General features: G+C 47.9%; 1 protein-coding gene across 3 annotated transcripts in view; it reads right to left on the reverse strand.

The window, feature by feature from the left end:
* Positions 1–673: 673 nt before the first annotated feature.
* The window catches only part of LOC114144018 (spectrin beta chain, non-erythrocytic 1-like), a 31,015-nt gene continuing 8,554 nt past the window's right edge, over positions 674–23,134 (reverse strand). For 2 of the 3 annotated variants that reach the window (XM_028016448.1, XM_028016450.1), the window contains 28 exons: positions 22,255–22,442; positions 22,068–22,185; positions 21,838–21,996; positions 21,458–21,760; positions 21,237–21,390; positions 14,084–14,954; positions 13,873–14,010; positions 13,021–13,777; positions 12,713–12,915; positions 11,921–12,011; positions 11,669–11,815; positions 10,663–10,926; positions 10,358–10,582; positions 10,136–10,225; positions 9,784–10,062; positions 9,581–9,711; positions 9,179–9,383; positions 8,725–9,099; positions 8,370–8,614; positions 8,158–8,296; positions 7,797–7,881; positions 7,532–7,728; positions 7,349–7,455; positions 3,690–3,741; positions 2,643–2,854; positions 2,399–2,572; positions 2,084–2,126; positions 674–1,891 (listed from right to left, as the gene is read on the reverse strand). In XM_028016448.1, the coding sequence (XP_027872249.1) occupies positions 1,703–1,891; positions 2,084–2,126; positions 2,399–2,572; positions 2,643–2,854; positions 3,690–3,741; positions 7,349–7,455; positions 7,532–7,728; positions 7,797–7,881; positions 8,158–8,296; positions 8,370–8,614; positions 8,725–9,099; positions 9,179–9,383; positions 9,581–9,711; positions 9,784–10,062; positions 10,136–10,225; positions 10,358–10,582; positions 10,663–10,926; positions 11,669–11,815; positions 11,921–12,011; positions 12,713–12,915; positions 13,021–13,777; positions 13,873–14,010; positions 14,084–14,954; positions 21,237–21,390; positions 21,458–21,760; positions 21,838–21,996; positions 22,068–22,185; positions 22,255–22,442 (6,141 nt within the window). In that variant the 3' untranslated portion in view covers positions 674–1,702. The remainder of the gene's footprint in view (positions 1,892–2,083; positions 2,127–2,398; positions 2,573–2,642; positions 2,855–3,689; positions 3,742–7,348; positions 7,456–7,531; positions 7,729–7,796; positions 7,882–8,157; positions 8,297–8,369; positions 8,615–8,724; positions 9,100–9,178; positions 9,384–9,580; positions 9,712–9,783; positions 10,063–10,135; positions 10,226–10,357; positions 10,583–10,662; positions 10,927–11,668; positions 11,816–11,920; positions 12,012–12,712; positions 12,916–13,020; positions 13,778–13,872; positions 14,011–14,083; positions 14,955–21,236; positions 21,391–21,457; positions 21,761–21,837; positions 21,997–22,067; positions 22,186–22,254; positions 22,443–23,134) is intronic. The other variant, XM_028016449.1, reaches the window with a different exon arrangement.

Genomic DNA, 23,134 nt, shown 5'->3' on the forward strand with positions numbered 1-23,134 from the left:
CAGCCAATAATTGTGCTTAGTAAAGCACATAAAATAAAAACTCAAATATAAAGGAGTAAATAAAACGTATTAAAAGTATGTTCCCACAGAAAACAGTCTTATTACAAACCAGATCATCTGTAGATCTGACATATTGGAACTAAACTGTCATATTTCTATGTTTTTTTTAAATCAAGCTTCCCGTTTCATGATTTGCTGTTCCCCAAGATCTGCTGAACTAAATTCATTTTCTATTCTTCTTCTTCTGTTTGACAAAACAAAGATTTAAACTTGAACTTAAACAACTTGAAAAGATACAATTTCACAAATAAAGAAAAAAAAACATTATAAAATATGATTTTTAATTTGTTTGAACTTGTTTAGTCAGACAAAAATCTGAAATACTATAAATTTGTGTTTGGAGAAAATATTCAGTTTAACTGAGAAAGAACTTTAACAAGAAAGAAATTCAAGAAAAAAGGCTGAATTATTGAGAAAATGTTTAATATCAGAAAGAAAAGTCACAATATAATAATTTATATGGAAAAACTCAAACATGATGAAGGAAAATATTTTTGAGAAAATTAATTGAAAACGTAAAAAGGTGAGAAAAAATCAGAATATTTAGAATTAAAATGATGGAAAAATAAGCAAGAAAACATGGTGTGATGAAATGACATCACAGAACAGGAAGTGAGGTCATAGTTTAAAAGCTTTAATGAGTTGGCAGCTTTAACAGGTGCAGCTTCATACATGAGAAAAGCTTTAAATAGGTCATTCCTAACGATGCAGCTCAGATTGTGCAGAAACACGAACTTCCATACATGTTCGCTACGTTACGATGCGCGGCGCGGAACCATAGAAGAAGAAGACGGTCGGTCAGGTGAGCTTACGTGAAACATGCAGGTGAACGTTTAACTCCAAAGCTGTAAAAAGTTGGTCCAGTTTCTCCTTCAGAACCGAAGAACAACGAAAATACAAAAACAAGTTCAGGAAAATCCGAACCGGAGCGGCTGGTCCCGCCCAGGTCAGGCGGACCAATCACAGCGCCCGCAGGCCCACCATCAACCAATCAGGGGGCAGAGAGGCCATCTGTGTCCCAAAGACGAACACAACACAATCAGAACCATTCGGAACCAACAACCGGGTCGACGCTGGCGACACGCTCATCAGCTGTCCACCTCTACCATTGGTCGGTCACTGTGACATCATCAGTGACATCATTAGCACACCGGAGTTTACTAATGGTGGTTCTGGTTTGTCCGATCAGCGGACCTGTTCTGATCAGACACGGGTCCAGATCTGTACTAGACCTAGCAGAACCAGAGTTTGGACCTGGTTCTGGGTGGGTTTTCTTGCAGAAGCAGTTTTATATCCCAGCCTCTCTGGTTCTGGAGCAGAACCAGCGATGGGTATGGGTTCGGGATTGGTTGAGCAGAACCAGATTTAAATCCTGGTCTGGGGTCCGGTTTGGGAAAAAAAAGTTTGGGATTTTGGTCTCAGGTATGTTCTGGACCGGTTCTGTAGAACAGGTGAACAGCTGATGAATGTTTCAGGAAGTTCTGGATGTGCAGTTTGGGTCTCAGGGAAGCAGAAGCTGAGAGGCAACGCTCTGAAGCGGGTCGGGTCGGGTCTGGTACGGTCGAGTCGGGTCGGGTCCGGTCTGGTCAGGTCGGGTGCTTGCTGCTTCGCGGGTCCTCCGGCGCCCCCTGTGGTTCTTCTTCTACTGTTTCTTCTTGCTGAACAGGCTGAAGCGTTTCTCCTTGTCCCGTTTCCCCGGGCTCGACTCGGCGGGCAGCGACACGCTGGCCGGGAGCGTCTGAGCGCGCCCGGAGGGCGGCGTGCCCGGGGCGGCGCCGGGGGCGGGGCGCTCAGCGCTCAGCACGGCCTGGATCCACGAGCTCATCTCCTCCTGCAGGGGGCGACAGAGGACAGCAGATCACACCGAGCCTCAGTTGGAGGACGGATCCAGTTGTTGATCAGAACCACGGGGACCCGTTCATCAGAACCAGTTAGAACCCTCCAAACATTTTTCTGGAAAGCCGGCTGGTTGGACCGGTCCCGGTCCGCTTCCTGTTTCTAGCGCAGCTTCAGGGATACTCACTTCATCTTTGGCTTGGAACAGAAACTCGTTCCCATCGGAGACTCTGGAAGAGAAGAACAACTAGATTCAGGATGTTTGGACCTTCAGTTCTGATCTGGTTTATACTGGTTTAAACTGGTTCAGAACCGGTTCATACTGGCCTAAGCTCTTTGGTACCAGTTTGAACTGGTTCTGAACCGGTTTTTGCAGGTTAAAGGTCGGTTCTTTCAGAAGCCCATTGGACCTCTCACATGGACACATTTATCGTCGTCATCACCAGAAACAATCAGGCTGTCCTACGACGACGGTCCGGCCCGGTTCTGGACCAGTGCTCACCTGAGCTTGAAGACATGTTTCTTCTTCTTGTAGTCGGAGGCGACGTCACAGGCGGCGTCCTTCAGGCCGACGGCCGCCTCCCCGTGGTACGGGGCGCCCTGGGCCGCCGCCTTGCCGTCCTTGTAGAAGCCCAGCTCCGCGCCGCGAATCACACAGTACACGTGGTGCCAGGACCTGCCAATCACAGAGCGCAGGAGTCAGGGGGGCGGGCCATGGGGGCGGGGCCGGTGGCAGCAGGCCTCACCTGTTGGACGCCTTCTTGTTAGGCCCCTCCCACTCGTGCTTGCGGTGTAGCGGCCCCTCCAGCAGAGCCGGCGCCTCCTGGCTGCGGGCCGGCATCGTGGCCGACTGGCTGCCGCCTGACTTCCTGGCCGAGGTCGGCGAGGGGGCGGGGCTCGGCTCCTTGGATCCGCGCTCCACCATGCCGTTCACCAGGCCGCCGCCTTCCACGGCGTCCTGTCGGTCCGGATCGGACAGAACCGAGTTAGAACACATTCCAGACTAGTGTAGAAACTAAACACCATGACTTTAATCCAGGGGTCCCCAAAGTGGGTCCTGGAGGGCCGGCATCCTGCACGTTTTAGTTTCTCCCTTGTGGTACCAACAACCTTTCAGCAGGTCGATGTTCTAACGAGCCATCATTGGATCCAGGTGCGTTAAACCAGGGAGAACTAAGACATGCAGGATGCCGGGCCTCAGGGACCCACTTTGGGGACCCCTGCAGTTTAATCTGACTTAACTGCTGTACGGAAACTGAGAACTGGATCAGAACTGGATGGACCAGAACCATCTGATCGATCCCTTATTGCGGTTCTGGCTGGATCTTCCTTAACACGGATCATAAATCGGGCCTGCTTATTTTTATTACATCCAGGCGGTTCTGAACCACGTGGTTAGTAGGACTCGCACGCGATTGGTTTGTAGCTTCCAATCAGTGCAGTGCTGGTAAAAGCACTTGTGTCAGATAGGGAAAAAAATAAATGCTCCGGTTTAAAATTAATTCTCCCGTCAAAATTAACAAATATTTTAACAATTTATTCCGGATCCGGATGGGATGGCATATGGATCCGTATCCGGACCGAGGTCCGTTGGTTGCGGACCACGGTTCTACAGAAATGGTTTTAATAATGCAGCTCTATGAATAAATCTAATTAATAATTAATGTTTCATTAAATACTAAATCTGAAACAATCCAGAATAAAATCTCTAGCATGAAGTGTTCTGGAAGTTCTGGTACCGGAACCGGGTCGGTCCGGCCAGTGGGAGCAGCAGACACAGCAGCAGAACTGACCTGAGGAGAGTCCTGGTCCTGATCCGATGGGAGTCCGTTCTGGGTCACGGCGCTGCAGAACCAACACAGACCCTGGTTAAACACTCACACTGAGGACACAACCGGGTCAGCAGAACCTCACAGACCTCTCCAACAGAATCTGTCAGGCCTGGCGCCCTAAGGCGGGTTTTGGGGGGCATCATCTGTGATGCGCCAAAACTCATAATTATGATATATTTTCACCCATGGAGGTCGCCATTTTTTCACTGATGGGTTGATGACGTAAACACAGCAAGGCTAACTTTACCCCACAGTTGTTTATCATAATGGTTTGACTGGTGTAATTTTAGATAATGCCACACGGTGGCACTATCGGCTGTAATTAAAACAATAAAAATAAAAATTGAGGCGAATCTGGATAATTTCCCACATGAAAGAAAGGAGAGCGCAGGGCGAGAGCCGGAGAGGAACAACAACCAAGGACCTGATCTGGACCCTGGACTTTTCTCCACAGCACTGAACCATTTATACCAGCAGAACCAACAAGGTTCGTTACTTTAACGAGCTACAAATAAACGGTGCTGCCGCTGAGACGTGCAGAGCTGGACGCTCTTTCAGATGCTAACAGGAGCGGTACTGACATCACCGACCCGGCCGGACCCATGGAGGTTCGGGTCGGTGGTAGAGTCCGGTTTCGCCGTTACCACCGACACCGGACTCTACACAGCACAGCTGATGCCGAACCGGACACAGCGCTACAGACGCCGGGGTTAACGTCAAAGGCAAGCAGCGCTAACGGAGCTAGAACACCGGTACTGAGTGTACCGAACCACTACCAACACCGGACAAAGTTCGGATCCTAAACTTCTTTTGCCGAACCGGATTCAGAGCTACAGAAGTACTTACCGGCCAACTCTTCCTCTGTTTGCTCCTCCTCATCATCACCTCTTGTTATTTCTAGTTCTGATCGGTTTCGATTCGCTCCGGTTCAAATGAAAAAGACTTAACAACGTTTCTCATCACTGTTTGGCTGGAGGAGCCAGGCAGTTGGACCGTTACACGTCATTTACCCAGAATGCATTGCAGCGCGAACAACATGGCGACGTTCCTGTGAAAATATTTTATTAAAATTGATAAAAACTAAATAACCTACAGTATTATTACTGTATTATTTTTACATTGACATTAATACTTCCCACATAAGGTCCATTTTAATCACTAGTGGTTCCTTTAATCCATTGTTCACATGTCATAACGCTGCCTTTAAATGCAACATGAGCGCTTAAACTCTCGCGCTGGTTTAACTCCTGGCAGGAAGGAGACCTGCTGCTGCGCAGAGACAGGGGTGTGTGCTAGCTACATAATGACTAGCTAATGTTAGCTACCGTGTTAGCTACATAATGACTAGCTCATGTTAGCTACCGTGTTAGCTACATAATGACTAGCTCATGTTAGCTACCGTGCTAGCTACATAATGACTAGCTCATGTTAGCTACCGTGTTAGCTACATAATGACTAGCTAATGTTAGCTACCGTGTTAGCTACATAATGACTAGCTAATGTTAGCTACCGTGTTAGCTACATAATGACTAGCTAATGTTAGCTACCGTGTTAGCTACATAATGACTAGCTAATGTTAGCTACCTTGCTAGCTACATAATGACTAGCTCATGTTAGCTACCGTGTTAGCTACATAATGACTAGCTCATGTTAGCTACCGTGCTAGCTACATAATGACTAGCTCATGTTAGCTACCGTGTTAGCTACATAATGACTAGCTCATGTTAGCTACCGTGTTAGCTACATAATGACTAGCTAATGTTAGCTACCTTGCTAGCTACATAATGACTAGCTCATGTTAGCTACCGTGTTAGTTACATAATGACTAGGTAATGTTAGCTACCGTGTTAGCTACATAATGACTAGCTAATGTTAGCTACCTGCTAGCTACATAATGACTAGCTCATGTTAGCTACCGTGTTAGCTACATAATGACTAGCTCATGTTAGCTACCGTGTTAGCTACATAATGACTAGCTCATGTTAGCTACCATGCTAGCTACATAATGACTAGCTCATGTTAGCTACCGTGTTAGCTACATAATGACTAGCTCATGTTAGCTACCGTGTTAGCTACATAATGACTAGCTCATGTTAGCTACCGTGCTAGCTATATAATGACTAGCTCATGTTAGCTACCGTGTTAGCTACATAATGACTAGCTCATGTTAGCTACCGTGCTAGCTACATAATGACTAGCTCATGTTAGCTACCGTGTTAGCTACATAATGACTAGCTCATGTTAGCTACCGTGCTAGCTACATAATGACTAGCTCATGTTAGCTACCGTGCTAGCTACATAATGACTAGCTCATGTTAGCTACCGTGTTAGCTACATGATGACTAGCTCATGTTAGCTACCGTGTTAGCTACATGATGACTAGCTCATGTTAGCTACCGTGTTAGCTACATGATGACTAGCTCATGTTAGCTACCGTGTTAGCTACATGATGACTAGCTCATGTTAGCTACCGTGTTAGCTACATGATGACTAGCTCATGTTAGCTACCGTGCTAGCTACATAATGACTAGCTCATGTTAGCTACCGTGCTAGCTACATAATGACTAGCTCATGTTAGCTACCGTGCTAGCTACATAATGACTAGCTCATGTTAGCTACCGTGTTAGCTACATGATGACTAGCTCATGTTAGCTACCGTGTTAGCTACATGATGACTAGCTCATGTTAGCTACCGTGTTAGCTACATGATGACTAGCTAATGTTAGCTACATGATGACCAGCTAACGCCAATATAACACATTAAGCTTGTTAGCAAGAATGGGAAACTAGTATTGTTGTTGTCTATGTTCTAATGTGGGTAGTACTGGTTACATTTGATTCAGTAACTGGTAATCAAGTAAATGAGTACTGGCCCGGTCCGAGGTGTGTGTGTGTGTGGGGAGGGGGGGGTACTTATTAGAATAGTTTTACTGCACTGTACCTTTTTCTTTTACTTGAGTAGATTAATTTTGCATTTAAAGAAATAGACTTCAGAGATCAGAAACATTTGATGTTTATGTTCATGTTTATGCAAATTTTAGCATAATTATTCAACATTTTATAAATGTCACTGTTTATATCCTTATTTTTTATTGTGTTTAAACAATAATGGGATTTTTAAAAGTTGCCCGTCACCAATAAAATGACGATGTTTGTAAAATAAGTCCCTGCTCCTGTGTGGACCGGATGCTGGGCGGATTGACCAGAGAGCATCCGATTGTAGCTTGCAGGTCAGTTACAAATACCTGCTGCCACTTTCCCTCCTAACTTGTCTCCTCTGCAGGTTATTTAAAATATGAATAACTGATTTATATTTTGCCCGTTAATTTCAGGAACTTAAACCTGGCAGTTAAAAAACAACTATTTGCTAACTGCTGCATGTTAGTCATGTAACGTGTCAGATAGAGTCAAGCAGTGGTGACAGCTGGCGCCCCTGACTGCGGGTCCAGCTTCTCCAGAACCTGGAGGTGAGAAAGAGTGGGCGTGTCCCTCTGCTCTCTGATTGGTCGGAAACTAGCTCTGATGTCACTTGTGTCCAGGTTCTGGTTTGACCCGGTTTTGTGTGCTTCCTGTCTGCTTTGTGGGTGTGAGTGGTTCTGGAGGCGGTTCTGGAGGCTCACCTTTGCTGCTGGGGTCCGTCTTGCTGGACCAGAACCGGTTCTGGACCCGGTGGCTTCCTCATCCTCTCCTCTTCCTCCTGTTGCCTCCTGACTTCCAGCAGCTCCATCTGGAAGCAGAACTGGGCCGTCAGCGCCAGTGGAACCGGACGGGGCGGGACCCCGCCTGCCCGGCGCCCTGCTCACCGTGGTCAGCCGCTCCAGGGCGGAGAAGCGTTCCTCCCAGGTGGCGGCGGACTTCTCGAAGGCCTCGTGGCGCTTGATGAGCTTCTCCACCTCGTCCACGCTGCGGCCCAGCTCCCGGCTGGACAGGTAGGGCTCCTGGCCCAGCAGCCAGGCCTCGGCCACGCCCGCGTCCCGCGAGAACTGGTGCACCTCCAGGACTGGGGAGGAGCAGGAGGGTTAGGGTGGCTCTGATTGGCCGGCGCAGGGTAAACAGGAAGTGTCTTACTGAGGCGGAGCCACTCCCAGCGGTCCTCCCACTTGTCGATCATCTCCTTCCTCTTGTCGGTGAGCTGCAGCAGCTTCTCCTTGATCTGGACCACAGGAAACACAGAACACAGCTCAGCCCGGACCCACCAGAACCAAAACCCCCAGGCTGCACAGGCAGGCAGAGCGGCAGAAAACTATTCATGCCCCCAGTTAAGATATAGATCAGCTGAAACCTTATTTTTACAGCATTAATAGAACCAGTTTGTCAGCACAAAGCAGTCGAACTTTAAGGCCGGATCTGAAAGAATCTGACATTCATCAGTCTGGAGAGGAATCCAGAACCGTCTCGAAGGTTCCCCCCCCGTTTCCTCTGGGCTCACCTCCTCTGAGGCGAAGTGCTTGCGGGCCAGCAGGGCCTTGCCCAGCTCGATGCAGGCTGTGAAGCTGTCGTTGCGGGCGTCGATCTCCGCTTTGATGCCCTGATGGTTGTTCATCAGCAGCTCCACAGAGGAAACGTCTCTGGAACCACAAACATCCCCGTCAGTCGGACTCCCGACGCCGGCTGAGCGGCGGTGGCATCAGGCGGGCCTACCTGGGCTTCTCCTGGGCCTCGATGAGCCGGATCACGTCGTCCATCCAGAGCATCAGGTCGCGGACCATGCTGAAGAACCGGAACTTGTCCCCGGTGTCGAGGAGGCGGAGCCTGCGTCCGTCGCAGGCCTCCAGCAGGCTCCTCCACGCCTCCAGCACTTCACCCTCCCGCCGCTGGATGTCGTCGGCTTTGTCTCCGGCGTATGCCGACTGCAGGCGCGCGGCGTCCTCCTGAAGCTGCCTCACCTGCAACCAGACATTACACTGCTGTCTCCGTTCTTCAGCTGAACATCCTGACAGCAGACACTCTGCCTGTTCCTCCTGTTCCTGGCTGGAAGGACTGTCAGCTGTGTTACCTGTGTTCCCAGTGCCTGGATGTCGTGTTCGAAGGTGTTGTGCATCCTCTGCAGCGTCTCCACTGTGTTCTGGTCCCGACCGACCTCCTCCGGCAGCTTCTTCTGCTTGTCTGCGATGCGTCCCAGGATCTCCTTGGCGTCGTGGTAGAACTTGTGGAGCTCGAAGGAGGCGGCGAGGATCTGCGTCCGAGTGTCGATGAGCTCCAGCAGGTCGGCCCAGGCCTCGTTCAGCCCGTCCTTCCACTCCGCCACCGTGGCCGCGTCGCCATGCCCGGAGTTGATTAGCTCGTCCGCCAGCCTATTCACGGCGTCCACTCTCTCCTGCCCGATGTTCCCGGTGTCCCGCGCAAACTCCCGGAAACGTTCCTGTAGCATCTGAAGCCACCGAACGTCGGTCATCCCGGCTCCAATCCAGGAGACTTCAGGTACAGACCGCATGACCACAGGAACTTACCGTGACATGTTCGTAGTCCTGGCCCAGCTCGTGAGACCCGGCCACCACCTCCCGTTCAGCGATCCACTGCTCCAGGTCGTCCACCTCCCTGTTGAGCTGGAAGAGGCGGAGCCTCTCGTCCAGCTTGCCCCGCCTCTCCTCAGACAGGTCCTTCAGGCCGGCGTACAGCTTGTCCACCTGAGACTGCCGCATGCTGATCCGCTCGCTGACAGACAAACAAAGGAACTGGATTAGAAGGCAACTGGTATGCAGATTTTTCACAATAAAAGCCCTGCTGAGAACCAGTTCCTGTCTAGTAAAATTCACATCGGGAGACTCCTCTATTTTCTGAGAGCCCGAACAACAGCTCTCAGGTTTCTACTCAGGAAGGTGCAGAACAATAAAAACAGGAGCAGTGACAACCTTTCAGGGTGTCCGGCGGCCACTAGTCCTCGGCTGGTCTTGGACAGCTGATGGACGGTCTCTGCGTAGTCCTCCACAGCCTGCTCCATGATCTGATGCTTCTTCAGCATGGTTACGGCGCTCTGCTCGTCCTGACCAGAACACGGGACGGTTGAGAAGTGACTTCAGGAACTTTACAGGCTGATCTGTTCGCTCCCACTCACCTTGGCTTTCTCCTCTGACATCATGTAGAGCTCCTGTTCACTCATCCAAGCCTCGGCCTCAGCGGCGTCAAAGTAGTACTGCTGAGCTTTGTGGGCCTCCTCCAGTCGGCCGTGCCGCTGCTCCACCTCCTCCATCAGCTCCTTCCACAGCTGCTGCAGGTCGGCCAGGCGCTGCCGGATCAAGTCGGTGTTGGAGGACTTGTCCTGCAGTAGGCTGCGGCTGCGCTCCAGGATGTCGTTGATACGAGGCTGATGGCCCTGGATCTCCTTCTGCAGCGTCTGAGGACACATCAACCAGAGAGGTCAGGGTGCAGCTGGGAAACTCCAGAAGCTCAGGAGAAGAAGAAGTCACCTGGTTCTTCTTGATGAGCAGCTGGACTGTCTGCAGGTTGTGTCCATGCTCAGTGGATGTGGCCACTGGCATCCTCTCCTGGGCCCAGAGCTGCAGGAAGGAAGGACACCAGTGAGAATGCCCCCTTCATGATTACTGCCATGAAAGGAGCAGGTGGGGGGTACTGTCAGGGGGCAGGGTCAGTTGTAAACCTCTGGAGGAGGAGTCTGTTTGTACACGTACAAGCTCATCCTCCACATCACGGTTGAACTGATGGACTTCTCTGGATGCCACCAGGAAGTCCCTGCGACACCGCAGTGGCTCCAGCAGCTCCTGGAACTTCTTCTCCACCACCCGTCTCCTCCCGTCCACCTCATCTGTGTCCTTCACCTCTTGACCAAGGGCCTTCACTTGGCTCTGCAACTCCACCACCTCCCTCTGGCGCACATCCACCTGGTTCTCCAGCATCTGAGCAGGAGGCAGACATCAATCCATCGCCCTCATTCAGAAGGAGATGAAATTCATAGAGTCACATCAGGCAGCTTTACCTGCTGTTTCTTCAGAAGTATGTTGACAGATGTCAGGTCTTTGCCGTAGTCGTCGGACTGGATCTGGCCCTCCAGGCTGCCCAGCCACTTGTCCAAGTCGGCACAGCTCTGTGTAAACAGCTCTGCCTTGTTGGCGTCAAACAGACCCTGAGCTTTGGTCTGAGTGGTGGACTCAAGCTTCTCCCACAAGGTGTGGAGTGACGCCAGCTTCTCCTTCACCTCCTCCTCCGTCTCTGGCTTCTCTGACACCAGCAGCGTCCCATCCTGACGTCAGGAGGAACCAAGAAGATGAGATCTGTCCCGCTACATAGCAGGGCTAGTGGACTTCTTTAGGAACAGGATTAGCCTTATTTGTGATATTCAACAAGTTATTCTGAGAACTGGGAAATGTTAAGAATAAATAATTCTGCGTTTTTCTCTATCTGTTTAAGCTGTTTGCATGCTCGTATATACGTACATACACGCAAACACACAGAGGACACGCCCGCAAAGCTAGGGTTAAAGGAAACGCCCTCTTTAGGGCGCAGCTTCGATAGAGGCCAACAAAGAGAACTACAAACTATTGTCAGATGTCATTTTGCTCTGTTAGCCCATCAGGACAGCATGAACAAATGGACCAGCTGTATTTTAGTCTTAAGTGGAATTCATGAATTCAACTCACTGACTTTTCTTCATACATTAAGAACCTAATGGAGAAAAGATCATTCTCCATAGAAACTCATTGGCCCTGGTGTTACTGGTTGATGTTATGATGGTAATATTTTACCTTGACCACTACGGGTCCAAGGAGAGGCTGACCTTGCAGTCTACGGTTCTGAGAGGAACGTTTGTTTATATGAAGAGGATTGTTGGTGGAAAATCACTAGAAATGACATAAACCTCCACGGAGATACTGAATAGTTTCAATGGAAATAAAATTATGAGCTGTTGATTCAGGCGTGACCGATTCAGCTGAACCATCGTAACTCTGAGCAGCAAGTTGTCTGAACTTTACACCCTTCAGTACCTTCTGGATCTTGTCCAGCCACTCCTTGTTGGACTGCAGCTCGGCCATGAAGGCCTGGTGCTTCAGCCACTTGCTGTGCAGGTTCCTGGCCTCGTCGTAGGTCATGTCCTGAGCCGTCAGCATCTTCTCACTGATCCATAAAGAGAGCTGCAAAGAGACCCAACAGAACCTGATTTCTGAAACCTCCGTCTCAGACTTTCTGAGCCAGTTCTCTGGAAATGTTGGGTTAAAATGTGCTTCTGAAGGGCTGACCTCCTGGCAGTCCTGCAGGAACTTCTGAAGATCGCGGTTGTCCTTCAGTCTCATCAGCAGCTCCACTGCTGCCTCCCTGTTCTTCTTGTGCCTGGAACAAGAAGAAACAGCAGGTAGCTCTATAGACAGGCTCCATGTGAACCAAACAGGTAAATGAAGGGTTAGGGTTAGGAAAAGCAGAAACTCTACAGTCTAGAGCAGTGGTTCTCAAATGGGGGTACGTGTACCCCTGGGGGTACGTGGAGGTACTGCAGGGGGTACGTGAAGCTTTTCAAAATATCTTTAAAAAATCAGTAGGCTCCTCATAATAAGTCTTGGGAAAAATTATTTTGTGAAAAGTTCGATAAAATATAAATGTGTGTTCATGCACTGAATTTTATATTCAGTATTTAGTTTCAATATCCTTTAAAATAAAACGGTTTGACTGGTTTTATACCTTCCTGGTGGTCACCGTCTTCTGTTTTTCTTTTTTGTTTAACCATGCAATGTTTGCAATATGGATGTATTTGTCAGGTTCACTGATATAAGTTGTTTGGCTTTAATAAATCAGACAGTGATTTTACAGCACTGTACCTCTTTTTTATTCCAAAAATGTTTTGCCCGTGTCAGGGGGTACTTGACTAAAAATATATTTTTAAGGGGGTACATCACTGAAAAAACTTTGAGAACCACTGTTCTAGAGCATGAAGGCAGCACCCTCACAATCCAGCTCCTGAACACAGACTCCTCAAGCTGCTGATGCTACAGAAAGCCATGTTGGGTCCGTTAAACTGGATGTAGTTCTGAAGCTACCTGTCATCGATAGAGGCCACTCTCTCAAGGATGCGCTCGGCGTTGATGTTCCCGTCACCGGCCAGCCTCCTGCCTGCCTCCACCACACCGTTGATCTTCTCCTCGTTGGCGTCCATTGTGGTCATGAAGTCCTCCTGCTTCTTGATGGCGCCCTCGGCGCCCTCCAGGGTGGTCGGCATCTCTGTGTGAGCCAGCACGTACTCCTGGAGAGAGGATAAGCTAGAAGTCTGGAGGCGGTTCTGTTTCAGGGACCAGAACAGGCAAGACGTTCAGCGCTTACAGGTCCTGATTCTGGGGTCTGGACTTACTTGGTTGTTGAGGAAAGCCTCTGCCTGCTTGGTGTCCCTCAGGAACAGCTGGTAGGCGTGCGACTGAGACAGCAGGTTCTGCCGGTTCTCCCACATTTTGAGCAGGTCGTTCCAGCCGGTGTCGAGCGCCTGCAGCCGCTGCCTCAGGAACATGTACTGGGCGTCCACCTGGCCCTGCGTCACCATCTCCCCCATGTCTCTCATCTTCTGGTAGTCCTCCTCGTAGTTGTGGATCTCATTTTTGATGCTTTCGTGTTGAGCCATCAGCTTCTCGGCCTCAGACAGCGTGTTGGGCATGTCTTCGGAGGCGATGGCTGTCTGAGTGCGGGACAGCCAGGACTGGAAGTCGTCAAGCTCTCGCAGGAACTGCTGCAGCTTCCTGGCTTCGCCCAGGGACTCCTCTCGTGTTTTCAGAGTATTCTTCATCTCGTCCCAGACGGCAGTGATCTCAGCCAGCCGGTCTGTGATGGCGTTGGCCTGGTCAGGATGCTCCTCAGCCAGCCTCTGGGCTTCACCCCGCAGGTCACCCAGCTTGTCTTCGATGGCCACCAAGTCTCGCTCCATGCCGGTCAGCTTCCTCTGCAGAGCCATGACTCCGGTGAGGTCATTGCCCAGCTCCTGGGTGGACTCGATTAGTTTGGTCTTTTCTTTGATCCAGGATTTGGTCTCATTGCAGTCGAGATGATAGTTCTGCACACCCAGCGCAGAGTTCAGGGACTCCTTCTTCTGGTCCACCAGGTCTCGGAACTGGCTCCACCTGCAGACAGAGGGTTAGACAATCTAAAAATGTGTCCAGATTCAGGTCTGCATTGTACCTTTAAGGTTCTGTCTTTCCCAGCGGGCCATATGTACCTGTTGTTCAGTTTATCCTGCTGAGTCTTGATGTTTGTCTCGCTCGGATGGCCGCTGTGAATCAGCTGTCGGGCGATCTGGTTCACCACAGCAACGCGAGACGCTTGGTTGTTCATCTCTGGCTCCAGATTCTCAAACCTGCAGAGAGATCCACATCAGATCTGTACAGCCTGACAGAGATCCAGGATGCATGCAGTCCCTCGGCTGTTACCTGTGCTGTATCACCTCCAGGTCCTCCAGTTTCTCAGGAATCTCCATGCTGTTCAACCACTGCTCCTTCTCGTCGATCCAAACTTCGCAGGCACCAGCCTCACTCATCATCTTGTAGAGAGCCAGTGCATCCTGGAGCGCCTGCTTCCTCAGCTTCGTGAGCTCGGACACTTCCTTGTAGCGCTCCTCAATGCCAGCTAGGCGGCCCTGCACGACCTCTGACTCCGCCTCCTCTTTGGGCAGCAGGGCGACCTGCTCATGCAGAGAGTCGATGACCGAACGGTAGCTGGCCACCTCCGCTGCAGCATCCTTGTGCTTCCTGACCAGAGCCTGGGTGGAGAACTCATCATGGCCCGTCTCTCCACTGGAGACGATGCGCAGAGCGTCCAGTGTCCACGCATCCACATCGTCCGCATCGGCCTGGAACTGGTGCATGGCCAGAGCTTCCTCCAGTCTCTTCTTTCTCACTGCTGCAAGCTGCTCCAGCGCCGCCCACTGAGCCTGCAGGTCTGAGACTCGCTCCTGGATCTTGGCAGCACCAAAGTGACCGGCATCCACCATGGCCCGGCCCTCAGCGATGGTGTGCTGCAGGTGTCCGGCCCGGCCACTCATCTCGTCCTCCAGGGCCCGCTGCTGGCTCAGGAGGCGCACCGCCCCGGTCAGGTCCTTGCTGTGCTCCATGGAGGACAGGATCTGCTCCTTCTCCCGGATCCAGCCCTCTTCCTCCGCCATTTCCCAGAAGAACTTCCAGAGTCGGCGAGATTCCTCGAGACGTGCACGGCGCTCAGCGGCCAGCTGGGTCAGCTCCTGGTAGCAGAACTCCAAGTGGGCCACCCGGTCCTGGATGATCTGAGGATCACAGGGCTTGTAGCCTGGAGAACAGACAAAGTGTTTTCATCAGGAATCTGGTTTCAGCTAGTGGGCTGACCTCTCCATGATCAGCCAGAATGATTTTCTGCACATTTTTCAGCTCTTGGCTACTTCTGCATATTTCATCTGATTTCAACAATGTATATATCAATGCATTCAGCTTCTTCAGGAGAGGTGTGCTGTGACTTTTGGTAACTTTGCCTATTCAGGGTTCCCGCGGTCCATACAAAGACTTAAAAGGTATTGAATTCATCAATCTAAAAGTAAGACCTTAATTAACCTTAAAAGTCTTAAATTAATTTTTCACAGGTCTTAAAAATGTTAACATATTGTAAATAGAATGATTGTAATATGTCTCAAATATTAAAGTAAGTAAGATTATTTTACCAGATGCGCCACTCAGTGCCTGTAGTTGGACCAGTGAAAGGCAGTGTGGTTGCAGCCATAACTCTAATAGCAGATCCACGTTGTTCATATAACCAGATAGCAGTATGTTACCTTTAACCTCATGGGAAGTAGGAATGCACAATATATACGGTATAAATCAGTGATTCTCAACCTTTTTTGGGCCAGAGCCCCCAGTCCATCATCGCCTAACCCACAGAAGTTGTAAACTACTTTGCACTGAATATTATTGTATTACTAATATTACTATCACTATTGTTGATGTTTTGATTTTTATGGTTGTTTCTGTATTTATCGTCAAAAATAATTTCCCAAGAACAAAAACGCCATGGGACTAAAAATCATTTTTACAGGCGTCTAAGAAAAATGCAATGAAAGAACATTCCAGTTAAAATCAGCAGCCAATCAGAGAGGAAAACATAATCTTGTTCTGAGCCATTTTCTGATGCTAGTTGCTAAATGTTGAACAAAACGACCAGATAAAAAATGTTCAACAATAGCAGCTTAAACTTTGATCTATCTGCAAACAGCGCTCTGCTCTGCAACATTAGGACATGAATAAAACTGCAACCATATCAATCATAACTCTTCTTCTCTCCAATGTTTCTGTAGCTCTGTGCTGCCTTCAGGAGAATGGGACATCAGAGTATCCTCCATAAGATTTCATCCACATGGCGTTTACTGCGTAAACCAGAGCTTTCAGTGGAAAAACTAAAGTTCCAGATCCTTTTAATGCCATAGAAATATGGGACAGAAACATGGATTATATCTTTATGTAGACCTGACTATTGATTTATAGATTATTAGTTTTACTGGATATAAATTACAAAGACCAAAGCTGGTTCTCAATCAAATCCTAATGAGTCAGATTAAAAGTGTCATGGAGTCACTGAACACCATCATGACATGAAAAATAATACTGAGGAAATAAATATATCAAAACTAATTAAAAACATAAATAGGTGAAAAGCTCCTTACTGTTGTTGTCTGTAAAATATATGTCTTCTTAGTACTAGATGTGTTCTCAACAAACCCATGGGGCTTTACCAATATTATTTTATGTTTTATCTGAAAACAATGTCTATTTATTCTTGCCATATAGTCCTCTGTGTTAATTATTGCTCAAAAGGTCTTGCCATACCAGTTTATTCCTCTGTATTTAATTTAGTTTCTTAGTTTATTCTTGCATTTTGTTCTTCATTCATTTCCATTTAGTTTTCTTTGATTAGTTTTATCCTCTCTTTGTTTATTTTGTCTTCTTTAGTTTCTTTCCTGTTGCTAGTTTGATTTTTAGAGTTTTTATTGTCGCTCACCTCCAGTAACCTTCGCTCATCACCTGCTGCTTAATCATCACGTGTTTCACCTGATTTTCCTCTCATTGATTTTTCGCTGTTCACCTCCTGATTCTCTGATCCTGATTCTCTGATTCTCTGATTCTCTGATCCGGATTCACATCTAATTTGTTGCTCTGTTCTGCATCCTGGTTCTCCTGTTTCAGAGTTTTATGGTTTTTATTTTTGTTACCCCCTGCGGTCAGGAAGAGTATCGATGGAGAACAGCAGACTGATGTAACCTTTTAAAACAACGGGGAAAATCCCGGTATTCTGATGATTTAAATTCAAAAGTGCTGTGGTATCGTTTCATACCGGATCACTTTCAGCACCAATAACTCTTCTCTATAAAATCACACATGGAGGATTTCTTTATTTAAATGGGTTCATTTTTCTGAGGGTGTCCTGATTTTAGTGACATATTCTGAGCGATATTCTGTTGTCCTTCCATGAAGCATCCAGACGGACAATAAAACATTTTTAATATCAGTTGCTGCTTTGACATGATCACAGCACTGCCAAACAAATGCACACAAATCCTCAATAAAACATCAAATATTTGAAAATCAGACACCAGACAAGTAAATCACAGCATCATCAGCCGGTGAGACGCTGAACTGATGGAGAAGCTACATTAGCAGGAGAAGCTAACAGACACTGAAGAGAAGAAGAGTTGCCATGGATACGCTGCATGTTGTAATGTCACAATACAGTTTTAGCAAGTTGCTCAAAGTCTAAACTGGTTTTGTTGAGCATTTAAGGTGTAAAGTTTATCTTGGAGCAAAGGAATCTCAGCGCCTCCCTTTTGTAAAAATGTCCGCCAGCGCCCCCTGCCGCCCGCCCGTCGCTAGTATAAATGATAAAAGCTCGTTCATGACGTAACCAGAGGAAGCGTCGTGGCTGGGGGTCCAAAGGAAGGGCTGGTTAAAAAGGCAGGAGCAAAAACATCAAGGATCTGGAGCCGGGTTGGGTTTACACGGGTAAAAGCGGGTCGGTGAAAGTAGTTCAGTCAGTGGCTCATTGTGTAGGACTGAAACGATTCCTCGAATGATTCGAGCACCTCGATTATTAAAATTCATCGAGGAAAATGCATCCGTCTCCATTATGTAGCACACCGTGTTAGCAGCAAGGCCTTGAATTGAGCGGCGTTTTGCCAGGTTTGGGGGAAATGAGGATCGTTGAACTTTGCGTGCGATGGTTGGACTAGACAGGAGGAACGGGAGGAATGGCGGAGAGAGAGACGATTAATCGGATAATCGGAAAAATATTCTTTAGAGTACCGTAGTCGATTACTAAAATATTCTTTTACAACAGCCCGAACCAAAGCAAATAAAATCATGAATATTTTACTGTATGGATAATGCAGAAAGTAGAAACTCTTCACAATGTGGAAAAACTCTGGAAAGTAATTTGCTACATTTACATTTATTGAGGTAATTACAATTTGTCTAATTTGGCCTTTAGGTTGTTTACAAAACTTTTACTTTTACTTGAATTTGTTTTGAGTAAAGTTACTCAGTTAGATCTGAAATCATGTCCTTTAATGAGTAAAAACAAACGGCGTTGATCCTTCAGCTGGGCTTGTATTCAAATCCAAGTTTAGTTCTGAGAAAAGAAAACATCTAGCTGTAACTAAGATATGGATTTAACTGTAAATACGGGGAAGGCAGCAGCTTTATCATGCATTGTAAACTTTAATATTTGAACAACAAATGGAAATGTCAGTTTCATCAGGTTCTAGTGATTATAATTTCTATTGATTGAAACTGAAAACAGAAAATCAGGATCTTAGCTTGAAGTCGGTTATTTAAAACTATTAGACAGGAGGAACAAATCGGATATCGGGAATTAATGTCCCATTAAAAATACACTTAATATTTTGTGTTGCTTTTTATTTATAATGTGCTGCTTTAAATAAACCGTTTGAGGCCAACATGCTCTCATTTCCTTTGTGATGAGCAAAACTAATGCTCATCACAAAGTACCTACAGTAAAATTGTAATGAGGTACTTGTTACAAGAGCAGTTCTTTAAAAATAACGTTGGCATGCCTGTCTTTACTTTGGAACAAAGTTTTTATTAGTTATTGTTTTCTGCACTTTTATCAGGTTTTGATTTGACTTGAATTAAAAATTCACTGTCTGCTGGGCTTTCCTGGTTTTGATTTTAAGGTTCATTGTTGGTCGGGTCCCGCATGTTTATGTCTGTAGACCACCTGTGTAAAATGTCCCAGTCCATAAATCAAACGCACCCATCCCATCAGAAAGCCTCTTTTAGAGGAAGAACTGCGACCCAGAAAAGGAATTAGAGTCCACTTTTCACAAGTTCACTTTTTTTCAACTTTGGAAAGTGTTTAAAAAAATTTAACTTTTACAATGGACCAGAAAGTTTTGGGGTTTTTTAATTTGTGGGTAAAATTGTCACTAGTTTCATTTCTATTTGTGTTTATTGTAAAGTTGGTCTTAAGTTTAATTTCAGGCGGTATTAAAAAAAGTATTAAAAAGTCTTAAATGTAACTTGCCTTAAGCTGCAGTAAGCCTGTCATTGCAAGTTTTAAAGTATTTCAACTTTTATGCAAATTTCATCTCCACTGAAATGGATTGAAAATCTTCAGAATTCAGCAAAAACTTTGTGGACTTTGGCAGCTTGCTACTTCCACCTACTTCAACTTAGAAACTTCTTTCAACTTTCAAGCAAGTCACAAGCCATTCCTCTACCTTCAGATGACTCATAGGCCTTATAGTTTTTCTAAAATCACAATTTAAGTTTTATGCTAACTTTTGCTCAGTTTCAGTTTTACAGACTGCAGTCTGGTAGCTGATGCCTTTCAAACTTTACCGGTTTTTCCCAAGCAGAAAGCTGCTGTTGGCACAAATTTCACTCCCAGCTGTTTGCATTGCATTCTGGTTTTCTGTAAAACAGCAGGGAGTGTCGCCTTCCTCTATTGGGCTCATGTGAAACGTTTTCAGTGACGCTCGTATGGGGAATTTTTCTGCCATAATTCCATTTTCATTTTGAAAGCAGGACTTCATGTTTTTCTTCTCAAAACTTGTGATGTTTGAACTCCAAACTTTTCTCCTCACGCTCAAAACCCGTCTCTCTGCTCGGATCCACTCTCCTCTTGCAAACCTCTCTGCTGGCTTACAAATCATTTTCTGCTTGGAACAGAAAAGTACTGTTGCCTGGCAACCTCTCAGCCAATAGAATGCAAGCTTTATACTGGGTGCGTTTGTTTCCTTCTAGTGGGTGAGCCAGCGTTCCCTCCCTCCCCGCCCGCCCAATGGGAGTCCAAATTTGAAGTAACAAGGGTTGCCATGGCGACTGGCAAACATTGATCGATAGCTACTCAGCTTTATGTGATTTATCTGCCATATGTAATAGCTGCTAATAGCTGCTAATAGCAGCTAATAGCGGCTAATAGCAGCTCGCTCAGGACAGACAGGCTGCGGTCCGGCTGCAGAACGCTGTCGCCATAAACGTCTCCACCAACATGGAATAATTTGCAGAAAGTGCGAACAGATACATGATCTATATGTCCATAGCTGGTGTTTGTACCCAGCTGTCTTGACAGTTGCTATGTTAGTTGTTAGTCGTTGCTATGACGACATAAATCAGAAGCTTAGAGCCAAATGTTTTCTCACTCTACATTACATTTATTATTAGTTATTGCTTTGGAAAAAAAGCCAGAGAGGAATCTGAAAAATCGATAAGCAACAAAGTGGATAAGTTGACAGCAGTCCTTCTTTCATCCTGATGACACCACCCATCCCTCAGCGCGGGGTCAGAGGTCAGTTACACTTTAAAGAGTCAAAACAATGGCTGCTGATTTTTATCAGATTGATGGGTTTTCTATTAATATCTATCTAGATTGCTCGTATATTGATATAGGGTAGACAGATGTGTCTCTCTAGACCAGTGCTTCCCAATTCCGGTCCTCAGGCCTCCCTGCTCTGCATGTTTTAGATGAGCCTCTATTCCAGAGCAGCTGATTCAAATGATTGCATGACCATCAAGTGCTGCAGAAACCTGTTGATCACCCATAGATTCAATCCAGGTGTGACAGAAGGGAAACACCTAAAACATGCAGGGCAGGGAGGCCTGAGGACCGGAATTGGGAAACGCTGTTTTAGACAGACACATCGCCACGCAGGCTCACCCACTAGAAGGAAACAAACGCACCCAGTAGATCAGCTGCGTTCCATCGGCTGACATTTGATCCGAGCAGAGAGACGAGTTTTGAGTGCGAGGAGAAAAGTTTGAGAAAGCAGAGTGAATATTTGAGAGCAGAAGTTTGGAGTAGGAGCTTTACAAGCTTTACGACATGAAGTCGTGCTTTCGGACCGAAATCGTGTTTTCTGGAATGACGGCAGCAAAATCCCCCAGACTCTCGGGGGAAAGGGAGGAGCTGACAGAAATGCAACTCTGTGTTGCTGTGTTCATTCTGCAGATTAGTTTTCTCAACAGCAACTGTTCTAGTTTAAGTAGCTGTTCTCCTCCAGGTGGCGCTCATGGTGAAGGTGCGGGGCCAGATGTGGCCAGAGCTGCTCACCGCTGTCGGCCACCGAGTGCTTGTTGGCGTTGTTGACGACGGCCTTCACCCTGTCGGCCTGGATGGCGATGTCGGCCTCCACCAGCGCGTGTTTCTGCAGCAGGTCCTCCACGCCCAGCAGGTGCTTCCCGTAGTCCTGAGACAGCAGCAGCATCTGGAAGACAGACCGGGGTTAGAGCTGGGGTCCTGGTCCGGGGCTGAAGGTGGGTTCCTCTGCCTGCCTTCATCTCGTCCATCCAGTCCATAATGTAGAGCATCTCCTGGAAGACCCTCTGCAGGCCCAGGTTCATCTCCAGCCGCTGCCGGCGGGCCTTCAGCAGCTCCAGCAGGTACTCCCACAGCCGGATCACGTTGTCCTTTCTGGCCGTGATGCGCTTGATGTCGTGGTAACGCTCCGCCTCCAGCTCCTTCGCCACGGCGACCACGGCCTGAACACGCTCCTCGTACGCCGCGATGTCCGTCTCGATGGCCTCGTGCTTCTTGGTGGCCGCCTCCACGGCTTGGAGGTCGAAGCCAAAGTTGTCCTGGAGTCAGAGGGGAGGACAGGTGAGGAAGGCAGGACAGGTGAGCTAAAGGTGAACTGCTGCAGAGCTCTGCTCACCTGAGACACCAGCCTCTGGTTTTCACTGAGCCAGGTCTCCCTCATGGCTGCCTTGCGGTCAAAGCGTCTGGCCAGCTGCTCCAGTTTCTCCTGTCGGATCAGCTCCGTCCGAAGAGCCAGCTCCCTCTCATGCTCCGCCTTCTCCAGGCGTTCCCAGGCCTGACGGGAGGAGCAGACAAAGACTCGAAATCTGGACGACGTTTCAGAGAACGGCGGTGGGCGGCGCTCACCTTGTTGATGTCTGAGATGAGCTTCCCCTCACGGGGCATGTAGACCTTCTGGTTGTTGGCCCTCATCTTGCTCTGGATGGTGAAGAGCAGAACCTCCAGGTTCCCCTTCTCTGTGAACCTGAGAGACAACAAAATCAATGTCCGAACAGGTGGAGTTACCTGGGGACATGGAGGATCCGCCACTCACTTGGGCGGTTTCTCCACGGTCCGGTACGTGTTGAAGGCCTGCAGCTGCTGCTGGACTCCCACCAGGGAGTTGGCGAACTTCCTGTTGTTCAGGATGATGATGGTCTGTTCGATCCACTCCAGCAGGTCCGACGCCAGCGACTCGTACTTCTCTATCATCTTCTCGGTCTCGATGGCGTTGTCCAACACCTGGACAACAAAGAACCTGGGTGACTCAGGTGAACTGACAGCAGACCGGAACCGGATTCACAGAAATCCGACCTGAAGGGTGAAGAAGGAACCAGGTCCTCGGTACCGGTCCTTTGGTTTGGTCAGGGAGTTGCTGAGTACCTGCTCATCTCTGATTGGTGCAGTTCTGCTCTGTATCTCACCTGGTTGAAGAACCTCAGGTTTATGAACAGTGACGGATCAGTTTGGACAGTGAGGTTCATATTCTGACCAGATTGAAGCAAAGTGCCTGAAAACTAGCAACTAGCTTCTGGAAACAGCAGGAAACAGGAGAGTGGACCGGATCCAACCTGCCTGCTGGGTGACCCGTCTGGACCAGAACCTGCAGACGTCTCTGAAGGAGGATGTTAAGATGCTTTCTAGACTCAACGCGCCTGTTTCTTTTGTTCAGACGGAAGGATCTAACTGATTCTTACAGCACTGGATAATTGGCCAAATCTTCCTTTCAAAGTCTTCGGGATTTAAATAACAGACTCCAGTCAGTTCCCAGAACACGACTGGACCTTAAATCCTGGATTATTTTGTTTGTTTAAAGTCCTGTTATTTTTGGAAAGCAAGCTTCTTATTTATCATGGAAAACTTGGAATCAAAATGGACGTTTTGAATTTTGTCCACATTCTTTGGACTTCATGTCCAACGTTCTCTATGTCCAA

The sequence above is a fragment of the Xiphophorus couchianus genome, chromosome 5, assembly GCF_001444195.1.
Source record: "Xiphophorus couchianus chromosome 5, X_couchianus-1.0, whole genome shotgun sequence".
Lineage (NCBI taxonomy): Eukaryota > Metazoa > Chordata > Actinopteri > Cyprinodontiformes > Poeciliidae > Xiphophorus > Xiphophorus couchianus.